Source organism: Oryza brachyantha, chromosome 3 (assembly GCF_000231095.2).
Source record: "Oryza brachyantha chromosome 3, ObraRS2, whole genome shotgun sequence".
Lineage (NCBI taxonomy): Eukaryota > Viridiplantae > Streptophyta > Magnoliopsida > Poales > Poaceae > Oryza > Oryza brachyantha.
This window is the reverse complement of record NC_023165.2, coordinates 252,201-277,030: the sequence shown is the minus strand read 5'-3', so window position 1 is coordinate 277,030 and position 24,830 is coordinate 252,201. Positions and strand designations below refer to the sequence as shown.

Sequence of the window (24,830 nt, the reverse complement as noted above, 5' to 3'; positions counted from 1 at the left end):
AAACGACGCGAGGCCCACGGCCTAATGGGCTGGGCTGCAAGGCCCAACACACAGCTCTTCCCCTCGTCGTCGTCGTCGTCGGCTCGTCGTCGCGGCGCTCCTCTCGGCGGCGGCCGAGACCGGCGCGTTCGCCGCCACCTCTCCACCGTTACTACCAGATGCTGCTCCATGCTACGATCGCTGATGTGAGCATTTGTCCTATGGTGGGGTGCTGGGGTGGATGGGATTTTAGTTGCTTTTGGATGGTGGTGGTGCTTGCGTCCTGCTACTGAGAGTGTGAGACCGGGGCTAGGGTTTTGCGGTGATGGATGGAGAAGGGTTTAATCCCTTGTGATTTTGCAGGTACGATGTGGCGAGGGGATCCCATAGCGTGGCCTCCGTGCCGTCTATCTTGACTTGGATGAGTCTTATTAATCCTCTTCTCTTTGGGTGCTGGCATTTTATATTTGCAAGACAAGCAAAATGTTGAATGAGCAGGGCCTGTTCAGAAGAACAAGCAATGTTGTACGTGATTATAATGGCGTCCTTACGTTTCACCAAGTACTGCTATATGCATTCGTGTGATCAGTCTGTACATGTTATTTTGACAGGTTTTGCATGTACTGTTTCTTGCTTGGTGCATTCATACTTTTGCTTCTGCCTATTGGCATGTGTTTTTGGCAATTCTATTTGGAGTTCTTGTTTTGGTGTGTGATTTTTACTCTCTATTCAGTCAATGCTAGTAAACTGCTACTATTAGTTTGATATGCTGTAGAAGATAACTTTCCTTTGTTCATAGAGCTGTGGCATCACTATTGACTTGTTTGTTTTGATAAAGGATTATAATTATTGTACCCTGTTTACTTGTTTAGGACTACAGAAAAAGAAAAGGAGCCTGATGTTGAAAAATCAAAAGAAACCAATTTTGGAACATGTCACATCAGCATTAGTGAACTGTTATCATCTCAATTTTACAACACACGATGTTTCTTCGCTCAGGTTCCTTTGTAAGCAGGTAACAACTTACCTGAGGACACTAGAGTTTGATACAATGATACCTATGGATATTCAGTAAGTTAATGGTTCCATTTGCAGAAAGCATCTTTACGGAATATAAATAGCCAAGCTTGCGGGAAGCATCTGGTTCCTTTGTGAATCTTTTAATAAAGGTGATGTAGGTTGCTTTTGGGTTTAATATTCATTGAGCTCAGTTTTGGATAGTCAAGTTTGATACATCATACAATGACTGCAGACTACTCAATATTCTTGGTATCTGTTGTGAAGATGTGGTGTTATATTCTTGTATGGATATTGTGGTCTTGCTACTACATAAATTTAAGAGTGTGGAACTTTCAGCTGCCACCAGCCAGTACCATTATAAAAACAATGCACTGTTCTCCATTCAGCAAGATATCAGCTCAAGATGTGCAGAAAAATAGACATCTGGAAATTATGTACACTGGATATGAATGCTTCTGGAACTAAAATCAATTAAGTATGTAGCTATGTATTATCTTTGTTTCACATTATAAGATGTTATGGCCCTTTCTAGATTTTTATGGACGCTAATGAATATGGACACGTATACAAAACAAGTTCATTGATCTGAGTCCAGTTAGGGCCAAAACATTTTATAATATGGAAAAGAGGGTGTAGTATGCACAATATTTTTTGGTAACTGCAAAGCAAGTTTTGAAAATGTTGGTGGGCCTTGAGCCCTTGACTTCCTTTTATTGAGGACTAACAAATTTATTTGGTCAGGTTTATTTTCTAGAGTTGACAGATGATCTGGAGAGCTTTGTGCTAAAATGTTATGGTGAGTCAATAAACTATCGGATGGGACTTCCTTTTCTCAAGGATGTTATCCATGCAATGGAAGAAGCAATCATACCTAAAGAAGGTACTGATGCCTCCAAGTCTGCCTTCTATGGTTTATGCCTTCATCTTGCCATTGGTCTTGGCATTCGTATAGTATCAGATGATGAGTTCTTTACAGCAGTTTTATTGAATGTATAACGACAACATGCGATCTTCTATGATAATCATTACTGAAGATATTACAAGTAACATTGAGGTGTAAACTACTAAACTGTCAAATTGAAATTTCCAATTCTTGAAATTGTAAAAACCACCCTGATGGTATGTATAAGAAGGCAAGGCTCCGATTCGCACGTGCAGAAACTGTTGTGCCTTTCTCATGTCTTCTTGGTCTTTTTCTTGAAGGATCAGGTATCCTTACTTACTGAGAATGATATTCACACATGATTATTCTCCAAACTAACTGCCTTGAAATATCTTTTCTTTCATGCATAGATTTTGAGAAGATACAACAGGAGGAATTGTTGGACGTACAGAGAAGACATTGGAAGCGCATTGTTGTAGCACCTTTTGCTGGTAATAATATGTTAGCTTTGTACCCGCCCAGGATAAACTGATGGCACTAAGATCTTTCAGGATCAGAAGAGCCCACTCATACTTTGTGCAGGTTCTACACAACGAAGTTCCAGTTTCAATGCCGGTAAGACTATAGCTTTCTAATTTGTGGTTTGTTTGGTATCTGTTCTTTCCCAGTTTCTGGGGACGGTCACTTGGCCAGTACACCACATTATTATACCCCTTTTTCAATCTAAAATTGTTGGACTTGTATTATGACCTAAATTACAAGACTTGTAGTTAATGATACATATTTTTATCAAAATGCTCCTGTGTGCTACTTTCCTCTTTCAAGCCAGCTCATGTCTGCTCAAAATTTTTGCTTCAGTATTTTGCCAGTTAATGGCAGGGAGCAGAATGTGAGAATAAATGGCTCAAGGAGAATTCACATCTAGTACTGTCCTTTTGCATCCAGTAGGCTTTAGTAACTTCAATCCAGCAAATGTAACTGTCCATTTTGATGTAGCAATCTATATAACAACACAAAACAAGCTGATGGAATCACATAATAATTTCCATTAACAATCACTTTTAAAAAAAGTGTGCACAGTTTCTGCATACACTCCTAACTAGTATAAGCATGATACCAGAGTGAGTTTGTGAGCTAATTTAGGCAAATCCCTAATGAGGCTAATTTTTTTCCCCCAGGGTTGCAGGAACAACGATCTCTGCGCATTCGAGGAATTGAAGGTAAATGAAATGAACTAGTGCTACTGTTGGGGCATTGTATTCATGAAACGAACTGCATTTCCGTCGACCGTTGTCCGTTGAAATCTCTCATCGACGCAGTCTACATGTACAGGAAAAGATAGTTGAACCCCACCTGAAGAACGACTTCGATGCCCTATTCAAGAAAAGGCCGGTGGTAAGAGAGGATGTTGAATTTCTTCCTAGATTTGTTCTCGCGGAAAGGGTACCGTGCTAGTGCTCAGAATGTGAAGACGGAGTTGTAGATATCTATACTGGCTTTGGAAGAATCTTGTACATTTTGCGCTGAGCTGCTATTGCATATCCATCTGGCATGGTCCATGGATGATGACTTGTGGACTAACCTACGGTTTTGATCTGTACTTGCCACCCTCGGTACGACGAATGAGTAGAATAAGCCTTTCAGAGCTTGATCGATGTAATTTTCGTTTTAATCTTAGCTTTATTTTTTCCCCAACGGTTGTGAATTGTGATCTTTTGTTGTAAGTTGAGATCACTGGAAAATTCAGTATATTATTGGCAATTGCAGCTGCATCATTCGCAGTTGACATCGTCATGGAGGCGTTTGGAGATTTGAGCGGTAATTATTATTACTCCGTATTATTGTTGTTATTGTTACCAATATAACAAAACAAAAAGGAACAGAAATAGGGACAAGGAAACGAAGGGAGGCCCACGGCCCAGTGGGCTGGAGGGCCCAAGCCCAAGAATGGTAGCGGGATAGATAAGGACTCCACCGGCCGGGTGGGTGCCCCCATTTCTTCCTTCCCCCAAACCGCAGGCTGCGGCGCACCCTCACCAACCAAAAAACCACACCTCTCCTCGCCGCCGGCCACCACCGCCTTCTTCTCCGGTCTCTTCCCTCCGCCCCTTCCCCTTCTCTTCGGAACGAGGTGCCGCCCCGCCCCGCCCCTGCGCCACGGCCAATCCCTCACCTTCCTCCTCTGCGTTCGTGCGTCGGGTGGGGCGTCCGGGGCTAGGGTTTTGGCCGGGGCGACGGCCGGCGCCGTCTCCTTCGACTGGGGGTTCTTGGATTGGTGGCTTCCGCGATACGCCTGCCGTTTGCCTCCGCGGCGCCAATCCTCGTTTAGGGTTTAACCCCATTTCGCTGCTCTGGGCTGTGATTCCCGTGTTTCGTACCTAGTTCCTTGTGTTTCTTGGCGGGGCTGGAACTGGATAGATAAGTTTCTTGTGTTTCTTGCCGAGGCTGGATGTGAATAGGTACCTCAAGCCGCGGCCTTCTTTGTTTCTTAGCTGTTTGGTTTACAGGGCCAAATGGGGCCTCCTCGCAGACCAATTCCGGCCGATTAGACAGGGGAACATGATGTCGGATGCAAATTGTTGTATGTTTGATCACCTAGTATCCATTTCATTACTTAATTCTGAGATCACCGTATTTGGTTGCTGGATGTCTGTTTTTTTGAACTGGATTGCCCATGCATGTTTGGGACCATTTTTTGCCACACTTAGGTGTATAGACTAGTGCCTTCACTTCTCTGCATTTATGATGAAAAGAGGATTAGTTCTTTGAATGAACTCAACCTGTGGACCTCAAATATGAATTAGTTATGTTTTGCATACTGCCATATGGAACCCAGCATGAATATGTAACAATTGGGTCTGGGTAACAGTATTACCCTAGCAACTTATCAGTACATTATAATGGGTGATAATGAACTTCGCTCCATTTGGCCATGTCATTTAATTGCTACTACCTTAAGTAGAACACCATTATTTCTCTATTTTAAGCGGGATATTCTATCGTTTTCTAAATGCTAAAACTTATACATCATCTTGCATTTCTCTTTCTGTACTGTAGGTCAAACAAGTTCATTCATTCCATTAGTTATAAACAAGATCATTGTTGAATCAAAAGAGAAATAAGGTCGCTCTCCAATTGAAGACCAAAAACAGGGCACTCTGATTTGTTGTACAGGATAAAGGTTTGCTGGGATAGTTTCTGCCCATTGGAGTACTAGTTGGTGTTATACCCCGAAAGGAGTTTCTTGTAAATTTTCTGGTGTATTGTATTTGTGACTTTGTTATTCCCCTGGCATTGGCAATAATGTCAGAAAGTGAATTGGCAGTAATAAAGCCAGAGGTATGACCCCTGTCCATTTCTGAATCATAACTACTTTTTCCTTTTTTTTTTTTTGGGGGGGGGGGGGGGGGAGGGTAATTATCCTCCAGTCTTATCAGCTATTCATTTGTCCCTAATATTTAATCTTGTTGTGAATTCACAGGCGCTGAAGAGTTATATTTGGCTTCAGTGCTTTGATGGTTCCATACAACAAGTGGAGGAAGAGGTTGCCATGTTTTGCCCTATGATATGTCGAGAAATAGTAAAAAATGGAACAGGATCGTCAAAAAATCATGCAATTGCTCTCCCAGAGAGAGTTAACCCCGCAAGTTTGAGTTTGATTCTTGATTATTGTCGGTTTCATCAAGTCCCAGGGCGCTCAAACAAGGTATTCTGTGATTCAAGTTTTGTTCTGTGGCAACTCCCTTTTTACTGCTTTCTCTCTTCTGCTTCTTTCAGGCGTTCATGTTGCTTCCTGTAACAGCCGTGTTATTCTGCAATTAGTTTTTTCACAAGTAATAGTATTGCAAAACTGCTTCCTGTAATAGTTTTATTTTATCGTAGGCATGATTTAGCTTATGTGCTAAAGGAAACCTTCTGTATAGGATATTAATTCTTGTAAGCGAGTAGGCCTTTACTTAATATTATAAGCAGACATTTATCATTTGATGAATTTATATTGCCCAGTTATCTTATTATGGTCAGATTTGTTGTGTAGGAGCGAAAATCATTCGATGAAAAATTTGTCAGAATAGATACAGAAAGACTGTGTGAGCTGACATCTGCAGCTGATAGTCTCCAATTAAAGCCATTGGTTGACCTTACCAGTCGAGCACTTGCTCGAATAATTGAAGGAAAGACACCTGAGGAAATTCGTGATATTTTCCATTTGCCAGATGACTTAACAGAGGTACAAATCTCATGGGTGCTTAATTGTTATCAGCGTTTATGATTCTTACTATGAACTTGCATTCGTCCAGGAAGAGAAATTGGAACCCCTGAAAAATATAAATGATGACCCTAGGATTCGTTTGTTGAATCGATTATATGCAAAGAAGCGGAAAGAACTACAGGAGCGCCAGAAACTAAAGGTGATTATGATTGATTCAGCTTGTTGTATTATCATCTTTCAGATATTAGGTCTGTAGATCATGTGAAATGATTTTGAAATTTGAATGTAGCATTTTACAATCTCATGATGATTTTGTTTCAGGATGTTCAAGTACAAGAAGAGCAAAAAGATGAGCGGTCACTTGATGAAATACTATGTTTTATAAATGGGGATGGAGGTATAACTACAGTGAGTTATATTGACTATATAACTTCGTTGTTTCCCTTGTCTCAATCAACCAATGATTATACTGTTCTGCTGCATAAAGCTAGGCAATCAGAAAACTACAAACTTGTCGTCCTGGGTCAAAGCTGCTTTATTTTAAATGTTCACTAATCAGATACAATATTTAGCCAAGACTGAAACATGTAACAAATGAGCTTGCTCCAAGAGTATGTATTATAGAAAAAAAGTTAGTAAAGGTTTATACATTTGATAGGTTCTGGAGGTGGGAAAGCTTCTAAGAGTAAGAAAAAGAACAAGAGAAGGAAGGACCATGCTAAGAATCCCCCGAAAGCTAATCCCGAACCTGTAAACAAGGTTAGGTTTCCTCACTGTTTTTTGTTGTGTAATTATGTGAACAGTCCAAGTTCTTATGTATTGCTTTTAGGAGGAAGCTGCTCGTGGAGTTTCATTTGTGGGTAGTGGTAATATTTCTAGAACACCTTGCCAAAGCTCAAACGTGCAAGATGATGTTGAGTACCCCTTTGAGGATGCTGATCTTGATGATGGACTTGATCCTGCAATGCAGGAAGAACTTGACAGGTGAGGACATGAGATTTTCTTTGTGCAGTTTTTGTTTTCTTTTTTCTGCATCCTTCTTTTCTTCTTTCCAAGTATCAAAACCCTAGAAAACATTCTTAGTCATTTGTGCTGCATTATAAGTGTGTTGGTTTAAAATTCACAGCTGAAAACAGCATGATATAATTCAGTTGTAACATTGGTCATTAACTCAATTTCTACTTATAGTTGCAGTTTCCTCTGTTCAAGTTCATTACTCCTAAGTCTGTTCAAGAAAGTTCCTGAGTGCAATCTACATTATTTACTACTGACATGCCTGACAAGCTTTACTTTTAACATGCAGAGAAGTGGAGGACTTCGCAAGGAGGTTGAATTCTGTTTGGCCTGAAAGAATGCATCTAGGCCAAGAAAGAAGGATCGAGTCACATATGATTGGTGGCAATGGTTCTCTGCAAAGATTTTCTGGTAATTTCTGCATTGGAAATTTTCTTGATGGTGATTTGTATTCTCTAGGTGGCTAGGCTAAATGCCAAAGAATATATGGTTTTCTCTATGCAAGCATTAAAGAGATAACAATGGTTGGTTCAGACATTTGCATTTATCATGCACCATCGTTTAATTTGATCTGCATATGTGCAGGGTTCAATCACAGGTGAGAATGTCAAGAGCCAAGATCAACAGGCAGAAGCACAGGAAATTTGTGCACATACAGCTTCAAAGAGAGCTAGAGACCGAACTGGCCACCTGTTACTGGAGTAACTGCTCGCCGAAAAGGCTTGATAACTCGGCTCCCAGCTTGCAGACGATGTAGATTTGTTAGCCTTGGCCATTTTCGGTGCAGGGGCCCCTCTAGTTGGGACGATGAGGTATAGCGAGGTTTAGATCAAGAAACAGGGAAGTTTTCAGTCGTGTTATTTCATTGGAGCGTTGGAGGTCTGTTGACTCGGTTTTTTCTGCTGTGTTGCCAATTTTCCTGAATAGAGCGAGTGTGTTGATGATAGTTGCAACTGTGTAACCGATGATGATATGAGCTGTTGTGAAAGAAATTCCGTTGATCAACTGCATGCGTGCCTAAATATCGAGTTGCCGTTTGGTTCTTTGGGACCATCGTAATGTTTCAATCTGCAGCTGATCAACTAACTGTTCTTTTTTTATACGGCAATCCATAGGGCCATTTGCTCCGGTGACCGGTGAGTGCTGCCTTCTTGCAGGTAGCGTTTCCTTCCGATGCAGTGGTCATGAGCTACCTGTAAATTACTCCAAGAGGAGGTATGCCAATAGGCCGGGTTGAGTACGGGGTAGGGCAAATCAATGCTCAACCTGTTGCCTGACGGTATACACTATTAGAGTCTCATGTGAATGATATAGCCATATACTGTAGGTAATTTAATAAGAGTAATATAATTAATAACATAAAATTATCACTAATTGTTCTAGAAGCAACACAAATCAAATATAAAATTTGGTCGCCACCCACAAATCCAAGGTCTCAGGCGAGCGTACTCATGTTAAAAAAAAGGAGTTGAACATGGACTTCTGCCTGTTAAGAGCATCACCGATCTCCATTTACCTCTCTAAATATCAATTTAGCCCTTTGAATGAAAAAAGTACTCTTTTTAAATTGATGTACACTCTACCAAACTCCATCCTCTCTTCAAATTTTAACTGGTTAAGACTATCCAAATTTTATAAACTCTTAACATCTCTAACAGACTATCCATGTCCACTCTCCATATGTACTCTATTAAATATGTACAAATTTCCTTAGAACCTATGGTTAGTCATCCAACTTAGTGAGACAAATTTAGCCATTCAGTTAGCATGATAAGTCATATGAGTAGCTTCTTGGAGATCAATTTTTCAATATAATTATTAGAATTTGATATAGAGTCATGGATCATTTCAATATACATTCGCTGTGCCAAAATTTTAAAGTTGTTTAGTAAAGATTAAGGTTGACAAAAAATATTACAACGCCCCTCTTAATAAACGGCGAATGTGTGAGGTTGAAAGGGTACACGGGATAAAATAAGAAAATTTTTAAATAAGAAGTGATGGATGGAAGCAGTACTCTCAGAAATAATTATAATTTACTATAAATTCAAATCCTATAAATACTTATATTTTGAAACTAATCCGAGAGAGTACGTGATACTGGCAAGCACACAGCACACTTAACGTGCATGCTATTGTTAGTTAGTACGTAGTATAGTACTGATTTACTAACATAGTAGGATTTTGCAACGGAGGGCGTCTCAACCACTGATATAATAAGAAAGAAGATGTCTTCTTCCCCATGCTAGCCGGCCGGACATGCATGCGGTCACCGCAATCCCTGCGTCGTGTCCCTCCGCCGCCGATAAATACCACCCATGCACCATGCCGCCGAGCCACGACATCAATCACCCATCAGCAGCAATATGGCCTCCTCCTCCCTCCTGCTCGCCTGTGTCGTCGTGGCGGCGATGGTGTCCGTCGTGTCGTGCCACCCGCCCAAGGTGCCGCCTGGCCCAAACATCACGGCGAGCTACGGCGAGAAGTGGCTGGAAGCGAGAGGCACCTGGTACGGCAAGGCCACGGGTGCCGGCCCCGACGACAACGGGGGCGCCTGCGGCTACAAGGACGTCGACAAGGCGCCCTTCCTCGGCATGAACTCCTGCGGCAATGACCCCATCTTCAAGGACGGCAAGGGCTGCGGCTCCTGCTTTGAGGTCAAGTGCTCCAAGCCCGAGGCCTGCTCCGACAAGCCCGTCATTGTCCACATCACCGACATGAACACCGAGCCCATCGCCGCCTACCACTTTGACCTCTCCGGCCATGCCTTCGGCGCCATGGCTAAGGAAGGCAAGGAGGAGGAGCTCCGCAAGGCTGGCATCATCGACATGCAGTTTCGCCGCGTCCGATGCAAGTACCCCGATGACACCAAGATCACCTTCCACATCGAGAAGGGCTCCAACCCCAACTATTTCGCGCTGCTCGTCAAGTATGTTGGTGGCGACGGTGACATTTTCGGGGTGGACCTGAAGGAGAAGGGCTCTGAGGAGTGGAAGCCGCTTAAGGAGTCGTGGGGTGCTATCTGGAGGATGGACACCCCCAAGCCGCTCAAGGGACCCTTCTCAATCCGTCTCATCACCGAGGGTGATGAAAAGCTCGTCGCCGACGATGTCATCCCTAACGACTGGAAGCCTGATGCCCTCTACAAGTCTCAACTCCAGGTCGACTAACCATTCAACAAATCAAATCCGTCCTACGTCCAGCTGGCTGCATATATATTCTTATGCATTTTTTAAACATACAATAAATAATGTTTAGAGCTAGCTAGGTTTGTGGAGTACTCTCCAATGACCCCACGATAGAGACTTGAACTCTCTCGATCAGAAAATTTCGATATAATAATATTTGGCACTTTCAGTTTCAAGGGATTGTCCATGTGAAATTCAATCTCCATCTCTTCTCTCTACCTTATACTATCAGTGAAGTATCTGTACGTTCAAAAAAAAACTACTTTATTTATAAGAACAATTTTATCATCCTTGAGAAGTACCAGGAGATACCACTGTTTTCTATATAAAATTTGGTATCTTTTTTACCTTAGATACTAGAAAATTTTACATAGAAAACAGTGATACTTCATACTACCTCCTCGAGGATAGAAAAAAGGCTATATTTATTTATAAATATAGTAAGAAGGACAACCGAACAAAGAACAAATGCAATGAAGACCATAAATTAATGTTTTAGTACTGAGTTAACATACCACACAATATTATTTATCATTGCTACGATTTTGCGAATAATTTGGCATACGACGAACTTTAAGCCGAACAAATAACGTAATCAGATCTTGGTCCCTTGACAAGATTATTAATACAAATATTCTAAGTCTTCATTTTTGATCTGTTCAAAACACACCTAGGGCATAGGCCGAGAGTAGACCTCATGTGTCATTGTGTACATAGGCGTAAGTTCAAGTATAATTAATTTTGTTTTGGTGATTAATAGTAGCTCTATATGGGCTTCTCGTTGACTAGTCTTATTTAAATATGAAAATGAAAACAACGAGAGGAATATACTAGAATCATTTAATTTTGTTCTCATTTTGATCTCTTTTATGGATACAAAATATTTTTTTGATGAGAACACAGTACAACGCAGATGCTCACAGCGCACGCACACTCTTCCTTAAGAACGCACGCACACAAACTCCCCTATGAGCACCTCCGAAGACTGGCCGGCAAATCTAGAGAAACCCCGAAGTCGCCACGGGCGCCTCGTTGTCGACAGGCACGTCGTCTCTCACTGAAAACACAAAGCCGTTAGAATCCTAGAAAATTCGCTCCAACGGAGAGTCCATTCGCTATTTTGTATCATATATACTTGATGAAATTTTTGTTTCATTCGTGTACGAGATATTTGTCTTGATTGTAAATCCGTTTTGATTTACGCTTTTGCATATGAAACTTGGTTTGGCCAAAACTTTTTAAAACCGTCATCCTCTGGTTGGCCTCCATCTAGCTTACTTCTTCTCGCAGTGGCATGCAAATTGCAAAGACACAGTGAATTTAGCAAAAATATGATTATGATCAATTAAATTCTGGGCAAAAACAAAAGGCCCGATCTTCAAAGGTCCAGCTAGCTGGGAGAGCGAGCAGACACCATTATATATATTGGTGGCATGTACTCTGCGATCCTAGCTCAGCAAATTATTGATTGATTATTGGATAAAACATACAACTCCTAATTAGACACTAGACTTAGTCCGTATCGAACATGTTACATGTTTCCTAAAGACAAAAGAAAACATACAAGTCCTGATCGGACACGAGACAAAACTTTCTAAAGAAAAATTACGAAACCCTGTCTAATTAATAGATACAATGAAAATGACATGTGACATCTCATGGTCTTCATGATTTCTTATTGAACTCAGACTCTTCTTGCTAAGACTTTCATTGGCTAATTGTGCTATTTCCTTATCCAAATCCATTAAATAATCTTACCAAATTTTAGTGTTGATACAAATATAGTACTCCCTCCTTTTCACAATGTAAGACTTTCTAGTCTTTCCGAGATTCATATAGATGCTAATGAATCTAGACATATATATAAATTATATACATTCATCAATTGATGAATGTAGGGTATGTTAGAAAGTCTTATAATATAAAACGGGGATAGTATAATTTAGTTTTAGCCTTCTTTGGAGCAGGTGGTAATTCTTTGGCCCAATTTTTTTAGATGGACCCAATGCAAACATCTGAGGAGCTAAGTATTAGCGCTCTCTTGAAGATGAAGACAAATACAATAATTTAGTAACTTCTTATCGTAGTCGCATGCAAATTGCAAAGACACGATGAATTTAGCAGAAAATATGATTATGATCAATTAAATTCAAGGGGAAAACAAAAGACCCAATCTTCATAGGTCCAGCAAGCTGGGAGAGCGAGCAGACACCATTATATATATTGGTGGCATGTACTCTGCGATCCTAGCTCAGCAAATTATTGATTGATTATTGGATAAAACATACAACTCCTAATTAGACACTAGACTTAGTCCGTATCGAACATGTTACATGTTTCCTAAAGACAAAAGAAAACATACAAGTCCTGATCGGACACGAGACAAAACTTTCTAAAGAAAAATTACGAAACCCTGTCTAATTAATAGATACAATGAAAATGACATGTGACATCTCATGGTCTTCATGATTTCTTATTGAACTCAGACTCTTCTTGCTAAGACTTTCATTGGCTAATTGTGCTATTTCCTTATCCAAATCCATTAAATAATCTTACCAAATTTTAGTGTTGATACAAATATAGTACTCCCTCCTTTTCACAATGTAAGACTTTCTAGTCTTTCCGAGATTCATATAGATGCTAATGAATCTAGACATATATATAAATTATATACATTCATTAATTGATGAATGTAGGGTATGTTAGAAAGTCTTATAATATAAAACGGGGATAGTATAATTTAGTTTTAGCCTTCTTTGGAGCAGGTGGTAATTCTTTGGCCCAATTTTTTTAGATGGACCCAATGCAAACATCTGAGGAGCTAAGTATTAGCGCTCTCTTGAAGATGAAGACAAATACAATAATTTAGTAACTTCTTATCGTAGTCGCATGCAAATTGCAAAGACACGATGAATTTAGCAGAAAATATGATTATGATCAATTAAATTCAAGGGGAAAACAAAAGACCCAATCTTCATAGGTCCAGCAAGCTGGGAGAGCGAGCAGACACCATTATATATATTGGTGGCATGTACTCTGCGATCCTAGCTCAGCAAATTATTGATTGATTATTGGATACAAAAATGTAATTAGCGTTTCTCCAGATGTTGGCTCGGCTCAGATGATCGATGGTGCACGTGTTAATTTGACTCTCGATCCATATATGCATGCCGACATGCTTAATTACTTGGCCTGGAGGTTAGACTTGTAGACGGAGTTGGCCTTCCAGTCGTCGGGGATGACATCCTCGGCGACGAGCTTTTCCCCAGACTCGGTGGTCACGCGGATGGTGAAGGGGCCCTTTATCGGCTTTGGGGTGTCTAGCCTCCAGATAGCACCCCACGACTCCTTTAGCGGCTTATACTCCTCAGAGCCCTTCTCCTTCAGGTCCACCCCCACGACGTCACCATCACCGGCGACGTACTTGACGAGCAGCGCGAAGTAGTTGGGGTTGGAGCCCTTCTCGACATGGAAGGTGATCTTTGTGTCGGCGGGGTACTTGCACCGGACGCGGCGGAACTGCATATCGATGATGCCGGCCTTGCGGAGCTCCTCCTCTTTGCCTTCCTTAGCCATGGCACCAAATGCATGGCCGGAGAGGTCGAAATGGTAGGCGGCGATGGGCTCGGTGTTCATGTCGGTGATGTGGACGATGACAGGCTTGTCGGAGCAAGCCTCTGGCTTGGAGCACTTGACCTCGTAGCAGGATCCACAGCCCCTCCCGTCCTTGAAGATGGGGTCGTTGCCGCAGGAGTTCATGCCGAGGTAGGGCGCCTTGTCAACGTCCTTGTAGCCGCAGGCGCCGCCATTGTCGTCGGGGCCGGCACCCGTGGCCTTGCCGTACCAGGTGCCCCTGGCTTCTAGCCACCTGTCACCGTAGGTCGCCGTGATGTTTGGGCCAGGTGGCACCTTGGGCGGGTGGCACGACACGGCGGAGACCATTGCCGCCGCGACGACACAAGCGAGCAGGAGGGAGGAAGAGGCCATTGTTGTATATTGGTGAGATCGATGAGTGAGGTCGAGGCCATGGTGGGTGGTATTTATGGACGGTGGCGAGAGGAGGATGGACGGAGTGCCGGTTTGGTCGCGTGTGGTTGAAAGGGCGGCGATCGGGGATGCATGGAATGGAACAATGCATGGTGAGTGAGGGAGCGCCAGTTTTGTCAGGCTAGCTGCCACTTTTGGAAACACTCCTCTTCTATTTTAATTCTTCCTCATACAGGTGTTGGGCTGGCCTCAATCTAAAATAGAATTGTTGTCTAGGCTTTCTACATGCTTTTTCGTGCCCTCTGGCCCTAGAATAAAATTTGTTATATGACATTCAGAGGTTTCAAATCTGTTACCTATTTTCAGTTTTCCAATTTATTTTGAACAAAAAAAATAAGGTGAATTTGCATTTACGCCCATAGACATCATCAGTCAATAATGAAAGAGCAATCTTCCATGTTCCCACGCATGGTTAGCCCGTCATCTGCTGCCATACCTTTTCTCCCCGTCCCTAGCCACCTCCACGCCTTCCCTCCTCCCGTTGTCGCCCGCATCACTTTGTTTCTAGTTGTTGCACGTCCATCTTTTGCACATGCTTCTTATGGTTAGGAGAATTACAATGAAATAGACATGTTCAAACATCAGGGTGAGTTGGGTTTTGGGCTAGGCCTTAAAAAAAGCTTCCCGGGCCGGCCCACCACCACTCCCCCTCGGCCGGCCCAGCCGACCGGCCGCTCCCTTGCCCCGCGCGCCCCCGCCTGGGCCGCCGCTCGGCCCAGCTCGCCGCGTCGCCCGCGCCCGCGAGTCCGCGCCGCCTACCTCCTCCCTCGCGCCACTGATAGGTAGGGCCCACCTGTCAGTGACCGTTCCCCCGCCAGCGCCCGCCTCCGCGCCGCCGCTGCAACCGCCGCCGCCGCAACTGCCGCCGCCGAGACCGCGTCGTGCCCGACTCGGTCTCCATCCTCCGCCCGCCCTAGCCGGTGCCGCCGCCCTTTAAATCCCGAGCCGCCGCGCGCCGTCGCCCACTTTCCGTCTTCGCTCGCGTCGCCGCCGCACTGTCGCCGTTCGCCGCCACCGTTCAATCTCGCCGCCAGCCGCCGGTCGTCGTCGTCCAGCTGCGTCACCACCTTCGCGCCGCCGTCGCCGTCGGATTGTCGCCCCCGTCGTCGCCGGTGGACATCCCCAGCGCCGCGTGTTCCCTCTCCGCCCGGTCGCTGCAGCGCCTCATCGCCTCGCCGTCGCTCGTCGATCTCCGCCGCCGTTGCCGATCCCCCGCTCCTACCCGCGTCGCCACCTTCGCCTCGATCTCGCCGACCCGTCCACGCTCTCGCCGCCGCCGGTGAGCGTCTCATTCCTCCTCCCCTCTCTCTCTCCCTTCCCGGCCGACCGCCGCCGAGCCGCACGCCGTCGCCGCACGCGTGCGGAGCTCGTCCTCCCCGCCGCCCACTGCGGTCGTCGTCGCCTTCGCGACGCCGTCGTCTAGCCGCCGCCACCGCGCTCGTGCGTGGTCGCTTCCCGCGCCCGCCCGCCGTCGCCGTGCCGCCGTGCCGTCGTCGCCGTGCGCCGCGCTAGGTCCCGCGCCGCGCGCTGTCACCGGACGCCGGTCGTCGCCGATCCCCCGCTCCTACCCGCGTCGCCACCTTCGCCTCGATCTCGCCGACCCGTCCGCGCTCTCGCCGCCGCCGGTGAGCGTCTCCATCCTCCTCCCCTCTCTCTCTCCCTTCCTGGCCGACCGCCGCCGAGCCGCACGCCGTCGCCGGACGCGTGCGGAGCTCGTCCTCCCCGCCGCCCACTGCGGTCGTCGTCGCCTTCGCGACGCCGTCGTCTAGCTGCCGCCACCGCGCTCGTGCGTGGTCGCTTCCCGCGCCCGCCCGCCGTCGTCGCCGTGCGCCGCGCTAGGTCCCGCGCCACGCGCTGTCACCGGACGCCGGTCGTCGCCGTCGCGCCGTCGTCGCCGTCGCCGTGCGCCGCCGCCGCCGCGCCGCCCGTAGCTCCCGCCGCCGGCTGCTGCCGTCCGCCCGAGCCGTTCCCCGCTTCCCTCTCTGTTCCCCTCTCGCTAACGAGCGGGCCCCACTCGTCAGTCGCCCCGCGCCTCCCTTTCTCTCTCTCCTCCCCGGGCCCGCGTGTCAGTCTCTCCCTCCCCCTCTCCCTCACCGACAGGTGGTCCCCACCTGTCAGCCGTCAGCCTCCTCTCTCCTCGCTGACGTCAGCAGCCCCATTAATTGCACAATAATTGATTTAGGACTTTTCTGTTTAGTTTAAAAACCCAGAAAACTTCTAAAATTCATAAGTAATTCATCTAGTCTCCGTTTAGGTCCATTCAAGTTTCATTAAATCCAGAAAAATGCCAAGAATCCATTAAAAATAGTTTCTTTCTCTGTTTCAGTAGTTTTATAGCCTGTTTTGTTTGCTTTGCCTTGTTTGTCGTAGGTTTTGACCCCGTCGTAGCGCCGTTTGTTCTCGAAGTCGTCGCCGAAGTTCCTCGTGGGTCTAAGCAAGGCAAGTGGCACCCTTCTTTGATCATATTGAACCTATGTTTATAAAATTTCTCGCTTGACATTCAAACATGCATTGTATTCAAATGTATTTACTTTATTTATCTATTGGGCATTTACCTTTATACCAGTTGATCCCCATTTATTATTATTGTCATCCCATGGTTAATTTGACTAGACTTAGGGTTAGGCAATGCTTAGCCATGCTTAGTTCAACTAGCTCATCAATTATTATTTAATTACTGTTACACTATAATAGACCTTTAATGGTTGTAATCATTATTAATATCCCGTTGAGGATTAATACAACTAAAATATTGCTTATGGTGGGCTGTGGGTGCATGGTTTTGAGAGTCGTGCCCATGGCAACTAAGGACCGGTTCTCAGGAAACCCTGAAGGTCTTACACGTACTAGCCACAAGCCAGAATGGGCAACGGTGAGACTCGTAATCTAGCTTGTCCCTATTCGACGTACCGAGGCAAGGGTAGGCGTGATGGAGTATGGACGGGCAATCGTGGTGTAACGAAAGCCTCTGCTGCTTCCGGATCTACCAAGGCACAAGAGGGGACTGCCCGACTTGGTGTAAAGGAGAGGGTGAAACCTGAAGTGTGGTGCGATTGTCTAGGGAGGGTTAGGTGAAAGGTCTTATCATGGTTTCCGTACTGAGGTATCGTGGTGATACGTTGGGGCATGGTAACATGCTTGGGAGCCATGTCTTGTGGATAAAGTTGTACACCTCTACAGAGTAAAACTATTCGAATAGCCGTGCCCGTGGTTATTGGGCGAACTGACAGACTCACTGGGATTAGTTAAACCTCCTTAATAATTTTATTAATCTTGGAACTGGTTTGACCCTGCGCAATATGGTGTAACGTTGGCAGTGGTTTGGGTCTGTCGCAACGTGGTTTAAAGTTGGACAAAGGGTTGACCCTGTTGCAACGTGGTGTAACGTTCGACAGCGGTTCGGGCCTGTTGCAACGTGGTGTAACGTTGGACAGTGGATGTTTATTTTAAATGTTACTTTACTTTTATTTCAGTCTATTTTTATCTACTTTTTTGCTAAATTACTGCAGCTTTGTGCAATTTAACCTTAGCCTATCCTTGTTACCCTATTGCATTCATTATTCTCCCTCTCTTGGGTGTTACTTGTTGAGTACGGTGGTTTGTACTCAGCCTTGCTTAATTTTCCCCCACCAGAGCAAGTGCCAGAGCCAGAGTCAGAAGGTTGTTCCGAAGGTTGAAGTGAGGTTCAGTCCGCCGTCGAGAATGCCTGTGGTGTGGAGCCGTCATCGCCAGCTGAAGCTGAAGATTAGATGGTTTAGTTTGTTTTCTTTTTCCGCTGCATTTCGATAGATAATTGTTTTTATTTGTTTTTAAGACGTGGAACTGTGTATTAATTTGTCATAGTGTGTACTCGGGCTGATGCCTGGACCGAGATTTAATACATGCTATTGTTCAGAAATTTGGTGTAAATTTCTGGGCGTGACATGTATGCTGGCTTGGATTTGTTTGTTCTCTACTTTCTGAGGGTCACGAATTTATATCCACAGTTGCCCCTTTGCCTAAGTAAAACTAGAGAGACAAGTATAGATACTATACAAACAATCTTGATACGAACTGAGTAGGACTCTGAGGAGTCGTTAGGGGTAAACAACCAAGTAGGTAGAACCATCCTTGGATCGAACTAACTATGTTTATTTATCCATGTACAATTTCTTTCCTCGCTCGTATACTTATCCAAGTACAATTTCTTTCCTCTCCCATATAGAATTAGGTATGTGGTGCTCTTGTTGGGTGTAGTGCGGGTATATATGGTATTCTATATCCATAACACTAATAGTATGTGCTTTCTTTTCACATCCACGGTATCTCATATCTGTTACAATGACACATGTGGTCTTGCAACCCCGAAGATAATTTAAATGGCTATGAAAAAGTGAATGTATGCCCGAGGTAAAAGGCTGAATACTCGGTATATGTTGCATCCAAAAAATGTGCCCCGCCAGATTATGGTTTAGCATGTGAACAGTGCAATCAAAATGCTGTGGATATTATGTTGCACCTAATTTTTGAGTGCCCTTTTACGGTCATCTGTTGGGCTATTGCTAGAGTCTCTTGGAACACAACTTGCGGTTTCGATATAATGTTCATGGAAACAAATTATGCCACAACATCATGGAGGCTGCTTCATAAAAAAGTCATCGCTAGTTACTTGGAACATTTGCAATGTCAGAAATGACCTAATAACCATAAGCCAGTGTCGTTTACCTCTTGGAGAAACCTTTTTAAGGGATATGTCATTTTTCTGTTATTTATCTTAAACGAGAGAGAAATTTATAGTGATTCACATACTGGATCTTGAATTTGAATTTATATTTTTCCTTTTTGTTCTATTTAAATATTATATTAATAAAAAACCTAGAGAGAGGCCTCTCCTATTATGCTTTGTAAAAAACATACACAAACCATATACTAACGCGAATAGAGCATCTCGAATAGGTGTCAAAAATTTATCCCCAAAAATTAAGTTTTGGGAATTATGCCAAAAAACATTCATCCAACAGGTCCTCAAATCTATTTTCAATATTTACGCATGTCCAATATTAGTTATCTTGTATCTCAAATCCGGGGCAAACATATGCAGGACCAAGTGTTGACACCAAATATGTTGATCTGGTACACTAGATACATGTGAAGGCTTGGGAGATCTACTTAGCTCCAACGTAGGTCCTAGATCGTGATGAGTTGTGCGTGCCACCCAGTTTGATCCTACGACATACAAGATGACGATGTGGCAGCTATTAGCCAATAGGTTGATCAGTCGACCATTGGAGATTTGGATCGGATGAAAGTCTGATACAGAGATTTGGATCGGATGAAAGTCTGATACAAATAGACTCGAATAGTTAGATAAACAATGAAACATTTGCTACACTAGCCAAAAACCAATTTGTATATAACCCTTTTAATCTTATGTAACACTTACATAACTAAACCGCAAAAATCCCGATGAAACGATGATTGGTGCCTACTGACTTAAATAAATCTAACTTACAACCACAACCTTATAGGTCAAACCTAACAAATGTTGCATGATGTTGATAATTGTCCTATTGATTTAAGCTAGCCGATATGACGCCGATGAAAGGGGTCATGCAATTAATTTAACAAATACATTATAACTATCAAAGAGAAATTTAACACATTAGATAAGATCAGCTAACCCTCCGATGAAATATTAACATGGACCTATTGTCTTAAAAGTTTTAGATTATTAACAACAATCTAGTAGGTCTGACCTAACTGATGTAGCACGGGATTGTATATGATAATCTGATCTCAATGAGCCAATAATTCTACCTAATGTGCTGGATGTAACAATCTATCTAAAAAATCATTGTGATTGTAGAGATATATTGGCTAAGACAGAAGATTAGGCCTAACCGAGACATTTCCGACCCAACCGATCCATCTCTAAATACAATGCTATTAAAGAGAATTGAAATATCTGGTAAAATATACCAATCGAACCAGAGCAATCCAAGAGATCAAAGCACTGCATTGTTGAACAGAACTAATGTAGTCGATACAATTAGCAAAGCATGCGGAACATAGGACTTACCCTTTCGTCGGATATCGAAGCCAATGTAGCCCCAGGCTAGGTGCCATGTTCTCTAAGTGATTAAAAAAAAGCTTTGGAGAAGAGGGTGGCGATGCACCAAGAACAATTGTATTGATTCGTGTCCTCTTTTACAGGGACCCTAGGTGTATATATTTGTACTCACGAGTAAATACTAGTCCATATTGGACACGACACATGTTTTAAGACAAAACGAAAGATACAACTGCTGTTCAAACACTAGACTTAATCCATATCGGACACGACACATGTTTCCTACAGATAAAAGAAAACATACAACTCCTAATTAGACACTAGACTTAGTCCGTATCGAACATGTTACATGTTTCCTAAAGACAAAAGAAAACATACAAGTCCTGATCGGACACGAGACAAAACTTTCTAAAGAAAAATTACGAAACCCTGTCTAATTAATAGATACAATGAAAATGACATGTGACATCTCATGGTCTTCATGATTTCTTATTGAACTCAGACTCTTCTTGCTAAGACTTTCATTGGCTAATTGTGCTATTTCCTTATCCAAATCCATTAAATAATCTTACCAAATTTTAGTGTTGATACAAATATAGTACTCCCTCCTTTTCACAATGTAAGACTTTCTAGTCTTTCCGAGATTCATATGGATGCTAATGAATCTAGACATATATATAAATTATATACATTCATCAATTGATGAATGTAGGGTATGTTAGAAAGTCTTATAATATAAAACGGGGATAGTATAATTTAGTTTTAGCCTTCTTTGGAGCAGGTGGTAATTCTTTGGCCCAATTTTTTTAGATGGACCCAATGCAAACATCTGAGGAGCTAAGTATTAGCGCTCTCTTGAAGATGAAGACAAATACAATAATTTAGTAACTTCTTATCGTAGTCGCATGCAAATTGCAAAGACACGATGAATTTAGCAGAAAATATGATTATGATCAATTAAATTCAAGGGGAAAACAAAAGACCCAATCTTCATAGGTCCAGCAAGCTGGGAGAGCGAGCAGACACCATTATATATATTGGTGGCATGTACTCTGCGATCCTAGCTCAGCAAATTATTGATTGATTATTGGATAAAACATACAACTCCTAATTAGACACTAGACTTAGTCCGTATCGAACATGTTACATGTTTCCTAAAGACAAAAGAAAACATACAAGTCCTGATCGGACACGAGACAAAACTTTCTAAAGAAAAATTACGAAACCCTGTCTAATTAATAGATACAATGAAAATGACATGTGACATCTCATGGTCTTCATGATTTCTTATTGAACTCAGACTCTTCTTGCTAAGACTTTCATTGGCTAATTGTGCTATTTCCTTATCCAAATCCATTAAATAATCTTACCAAATTTTAGTGTTGATACAAATATAGTACTCCCTCCTTTTCACAATGTAAGACTTTCTAGTCTTTCCGAGATTCATATAGATGCTAATGAATCTAGACATATATATAAATTATATACATTCATTAATTGATGAATGTAGGGTATGTTAGAAAGTCTTATAATATAAAACGGGGATAGTATAATTTAGTTTTAGCCTTCTTTGGAGCAGGTGGTAATTCTTTGGCCCAATTTTTTTAGATGGACCCAATGCAAACATCTGAGGAGCTAAGTATTAGCGCTCTCTTGAAGATGAAGACAAATACAATAATTTAGTAACTTCTTATCGTAGTCGCATGCAAATTGCAAAGACACGATGAATTTAGCAGAAAATATGATTATTATCAATTAAATTCAAGGGGAAAACAAAAGACCCAATCTTCATAGGTCCAGCAAGCTGGGAGAGCGAGCAGACACCATTATATATATTGGTGGCATGTACTCTGCGATCCTAGCTCAGCAAATTATTGATTGATTATTGGATACAAAAATGTAATTAGCGTTTCTCCAGATGTTGGCTCGGCTCAGATGATCGATGGTGCACGTGTTAATTTGACTCTCGATCCATATATGCATGCCGACATGCTTAATTACTTGGCCTGGAGGTTAGACTTGTAGACGGAGTTGGCCTTCCAGTCGTCGGGGATGACATCCTCGGCGACGAGCTTTTCCCCAGACTCGGTGGTCACGCGGATGGTGAAGGGGCCCTTTATCGGCTTTGGGGTGTCTAGCCTCCAGATAGCACCCCACGACTCCTTTAGCGGCTTATACTCCTCAGAGCCCTTCTCCTTCAGGTCCACCCCCACGACGTCACCATCACCGGCGACGTACTTGACGAGCAGCGCGAAGTAGTTGGGGTTGGAGCCCTTCTCGACATGGAAGGTGATCTTTGTGTCGGCGGGGTACTTGCACCGGACGCGGCGGAACTGCATATCGATGATGCCGGCCTTGCGGAGCTCCTCCTCTTTGCCTTCCTTAGCCATGGCACCAAATGCATGGCCGGAGAGGTCGAAATGGTAGGCGGCGATGGGCTCGGTGTTCATGTCGGTGATGTGGACGATGACAGGCTTGTCGGAGCAAGCCTCTGGCTTGGAGCACTTGACCTCGTAGCAGGATCCACAGCCCCTCCCGTCCTTGAAGATGGGGTCGTTGCCGCAGGAGTTCATGCCGAGGTAGGGCGCCTTGTCAACGTCCTTGTAGCCGCAGGCGCCGCCATTGTCGTCGGGGCCGGCACCCGTGGCCTTGCCGTACCAGGTGCCCCTGGCTTCTAGCCACTTGTCACCGTAGGTCGCCGTGATGTTTGGGCCAGGTGGCACCTTGGGCGGGTGGCACGACACGGCGGAGACCATTGCCGCCGCGACGACACAAGCGAGCAGGAGGGAGGAAGAGGCCATTGTTGTATATTGGTGAGATCGATGAGTGAGGTCGAGGCCATGGTGGGTGGTATTTATGGACGGTGGCGAGAGGAGGATGGACGGAGTGCCGGTTTGGTCGCGTGTGGTTGAAAGGGCGGCGATCGGGGATGCATGGAATGGAACAATGCATGGTGAGTGAGGGAGCGCCAGTTTTGTCAGGCTAGCTGCCACTTTTGGAAACACTCCTCTTCTATTTTAATTCTTCCTCATACAGGTGTTGGGCTGGCCTCAATCTAAAATAGAATTGTTGTCTAGGCTTTCTACATGCTTTTTCGTGCCCTCTGGCCCTAGAATAAAATTTGTTATATGACATTCAGAGGTTTCAAATCTGTTACCTATTTTCAGTTTTCCAATTTATTTTGAACAAAAAAAATAAGGTGAATTTGCATTTACGCCCATAGACATCATCAGTCAATAATGAAAGAGCAATCTTCCATGTTCCCACGCATGGTTAGCCCGTCATCTGCTGCCATACCTTTTCTCCCCGTCCCTAGCCACCTCCACGCCTTCCCTCCTCCCGTTGTCGCCCGCATCACTTTGTTTCTAGTTGTTGCACGTCCATCTTTTGCACATGCTTCTTATGGTTAGGATAATTACAATGAAATAGACATGTTCAAACATCAGGGTGAGTTGGGTTTTGGGCTAGGCCTTAAAAAAAGCTCGGCCAAACAATCCTAGGCTTTCTCGGGCCGGGCCAAACATTTTTATATTTATTTGGGCTTTCGGGCTTCAATGGCTAGGCTCAGGCCTAGTTCACTACATAGTCGAGTTGGGCTAGTTTGGATAGGTTTATAATGAAGTCTATATTTGTTTCCTTATTGAAAAATCCTTTGTTGTTCTGTCGGGACATATTCATACTTATTTGTCATTGGACAGGGATATGACTACGACATCCGATGAAATAGGGTTTAGCCGATGAAAGGTATATGCGAGACTTGTAGCAACGAGAAGGAGACACATGGATTTGTATACAGGTTCAAGCATAATTGGGTAATAGCCCTATTCCTGTTAGTCGAAATATGTTTTGCTCTTATATGATGTTGGCGAGATGTACACAAATACAAAACTTGGAACTGTTTACTCGACTATATATCAATGAAGCAATGTAGTTGTATGGAATTGATCTCAATGAGTACGCTCCTGGAGTCCTGAAGTAATGTGGTTTGTGAATCTTGGAGTCTTGAAGTAATGTGGTTTGTGAATCTATTTTTGTCCCTTAGTGTATGTTGGCTTGGATTTGTTTGTTCTCTACTTTCTGAGGGTCACGTATTTATATCCAGAGTTGTCCCTTTGCCCAAGTAAAACTAGAGAGACAAGTATAGATACTATACAAACAATCTTGATACGAACTGAGTAGAACTCTAAGGAGTCGTTAGGGGTAAACAACCAAGTATAGATACTATACAAACAATTGGCTTAATTAACTCAGGAAAAATCCCTCTAAAAGAACTTAATTTAGTTAAATCGAGGCTCGCAAATCGACTAACTGGATTTAAATTCAAATTGCAGAAGTATAAAATTTGGCCAAACAAATTAATTTAAAACTCGGCAAAGTGGGGTTTTCCTTTTTCCCTCCTTTTTCCTTTCTTTTTCCCTTCCTTCTCAAATTGGGCCGAAG

At 43.6% G+C, this 24,830-nt stretch overlaps 4 protein-coding genes and 1 long non-coding RNA gene across 12 annotated transcripts; 3 read left to right on the top strand and 2 right to left on the bottom strand.

The window, feature by feature from the left end:
* The first annotated feature begins 66 nt into the window (after nt 1-66).
* On the top strand, nt 67-3,673 carry LOC102702638. 5 transcript variants are annotated; one of them, XR_001549797.2, is made up of 10 exons: nt 67-185; nt 343-504; nt 852-994; nt 1,075-1,148; nt 1,232-1,474; nt 1,741-2,208; nt 2,293-2,373; nt 2,434-2,497; nt 3,061-3,102; nt 3,215-3,673. It is a non-coding gene; the product is annotated as an uncharacterized LOC102702638 (long non-coding RNA). The 5 variants fall into 5 exon arrangements; XR_001549796.2 differs by having other exon boundaries at nt 1,741-1,879; nt 2,293-2,497; XR_001549793.2 differs by having other exon boundaries at nt 2,293-2,497.
* A 222-nt stretch (nt 3,674-3,895) lies between these two features.
* LOC102702170 (SKP1-like protein 21) lies at nt 3,896-8,111 on the top strand. Of its 4 annotated transcripts, none has more exons than XM_006649173.2 (10): nt 3,896-4,013; nt 4,940-5,221; nt 5,364-5,588; nt 5,919-6,110; nt 6,181-6,291; nt 6,414-6,489; nt 6,751-6,851; nt 6,922-7,076; nt 7,396-7,517; nt 7,692-8,111. In XM_006649173.2, the coding sequence occupies exons 2-10, from the start codon at nt 5,186-5,188 to the stop codon at nt 7,706-7,708; spliced, it is 1,035 nt and encodes a 344-aa protein (XP_006649236.1). In that variant the 5' UTR covers nt 3,896-4,013; nt 4,940-5,185; the 3' UTR covers nt 7,709-8,111. The 4 variants fall into 4 exon arrangements, with proteins under 4 accessions (XP_006649236.1, XP_015691213.1, XP_006649235.1 ...); XM_015835727.2 differs by lacking the exon at nt 3,896-4,013 and adding an exon at nt 4,050-4,341; XM_006649172.3 differs by lacking the exon at nt 3,896-4,013 and adding an exon at nt 4,050-4,463.
* A 1,321-nt stretch (nt 8,112-9,432) lies between these two features.
* LOC102701896 (expansin-B10) lies at nt 9,433-10,470 on the top strand. The gene has a single exon (XM_006649171.3). The coding sequence runs from the start codon at nt 9,473-9,475 to the stop codon at nt 10,274-10,276; it is 804 nt and encodes a 267-aa protein (XP_006649234.1). The 5' UTR covers nt 9,433-9,472; the 3' UTR covers nt 10,277-10,470.
* Nucleotides 10,471-13,208: 2,738 nt separating this feature from the next.
* On the bottom strand, nt 13,209-14,306 carry LOC102701617 (expansin-B10-like). Its single transcript, XM_006649170.3, has one exon. The coding sequence runs from the start codon at nt 14,279-14,281 to the stop codon at nt 13,478-13,480; it is 804 nt and encodes a 267-aa protein (XP_006649233.2). The 5' UTR covers nt 14,282-14,306; the 3' UTR covers nt 13,209-13,477.
* Nucleotides 14,307-22,118: 7,812 nt separating this feature from the next.
* LOC121053878 (expansin-B10-like) lies at nt 22,119-23,216 on the bottom strand. Its single transcript, XM_040522238.1, has one exon. It carries the CDS (start codon nt 23,189-23,191, stop codon nt 22,388-22,390), a length of 804 nt encoding a protein of 267 aa, XP_040378172.1. The 5' UTR covers nt 23,192-23,216; the 3' UTR covers nt 22,119-22,387.
* Nucleotides 23,217-24,830: the final 1,614 nt, after the last annotated feature.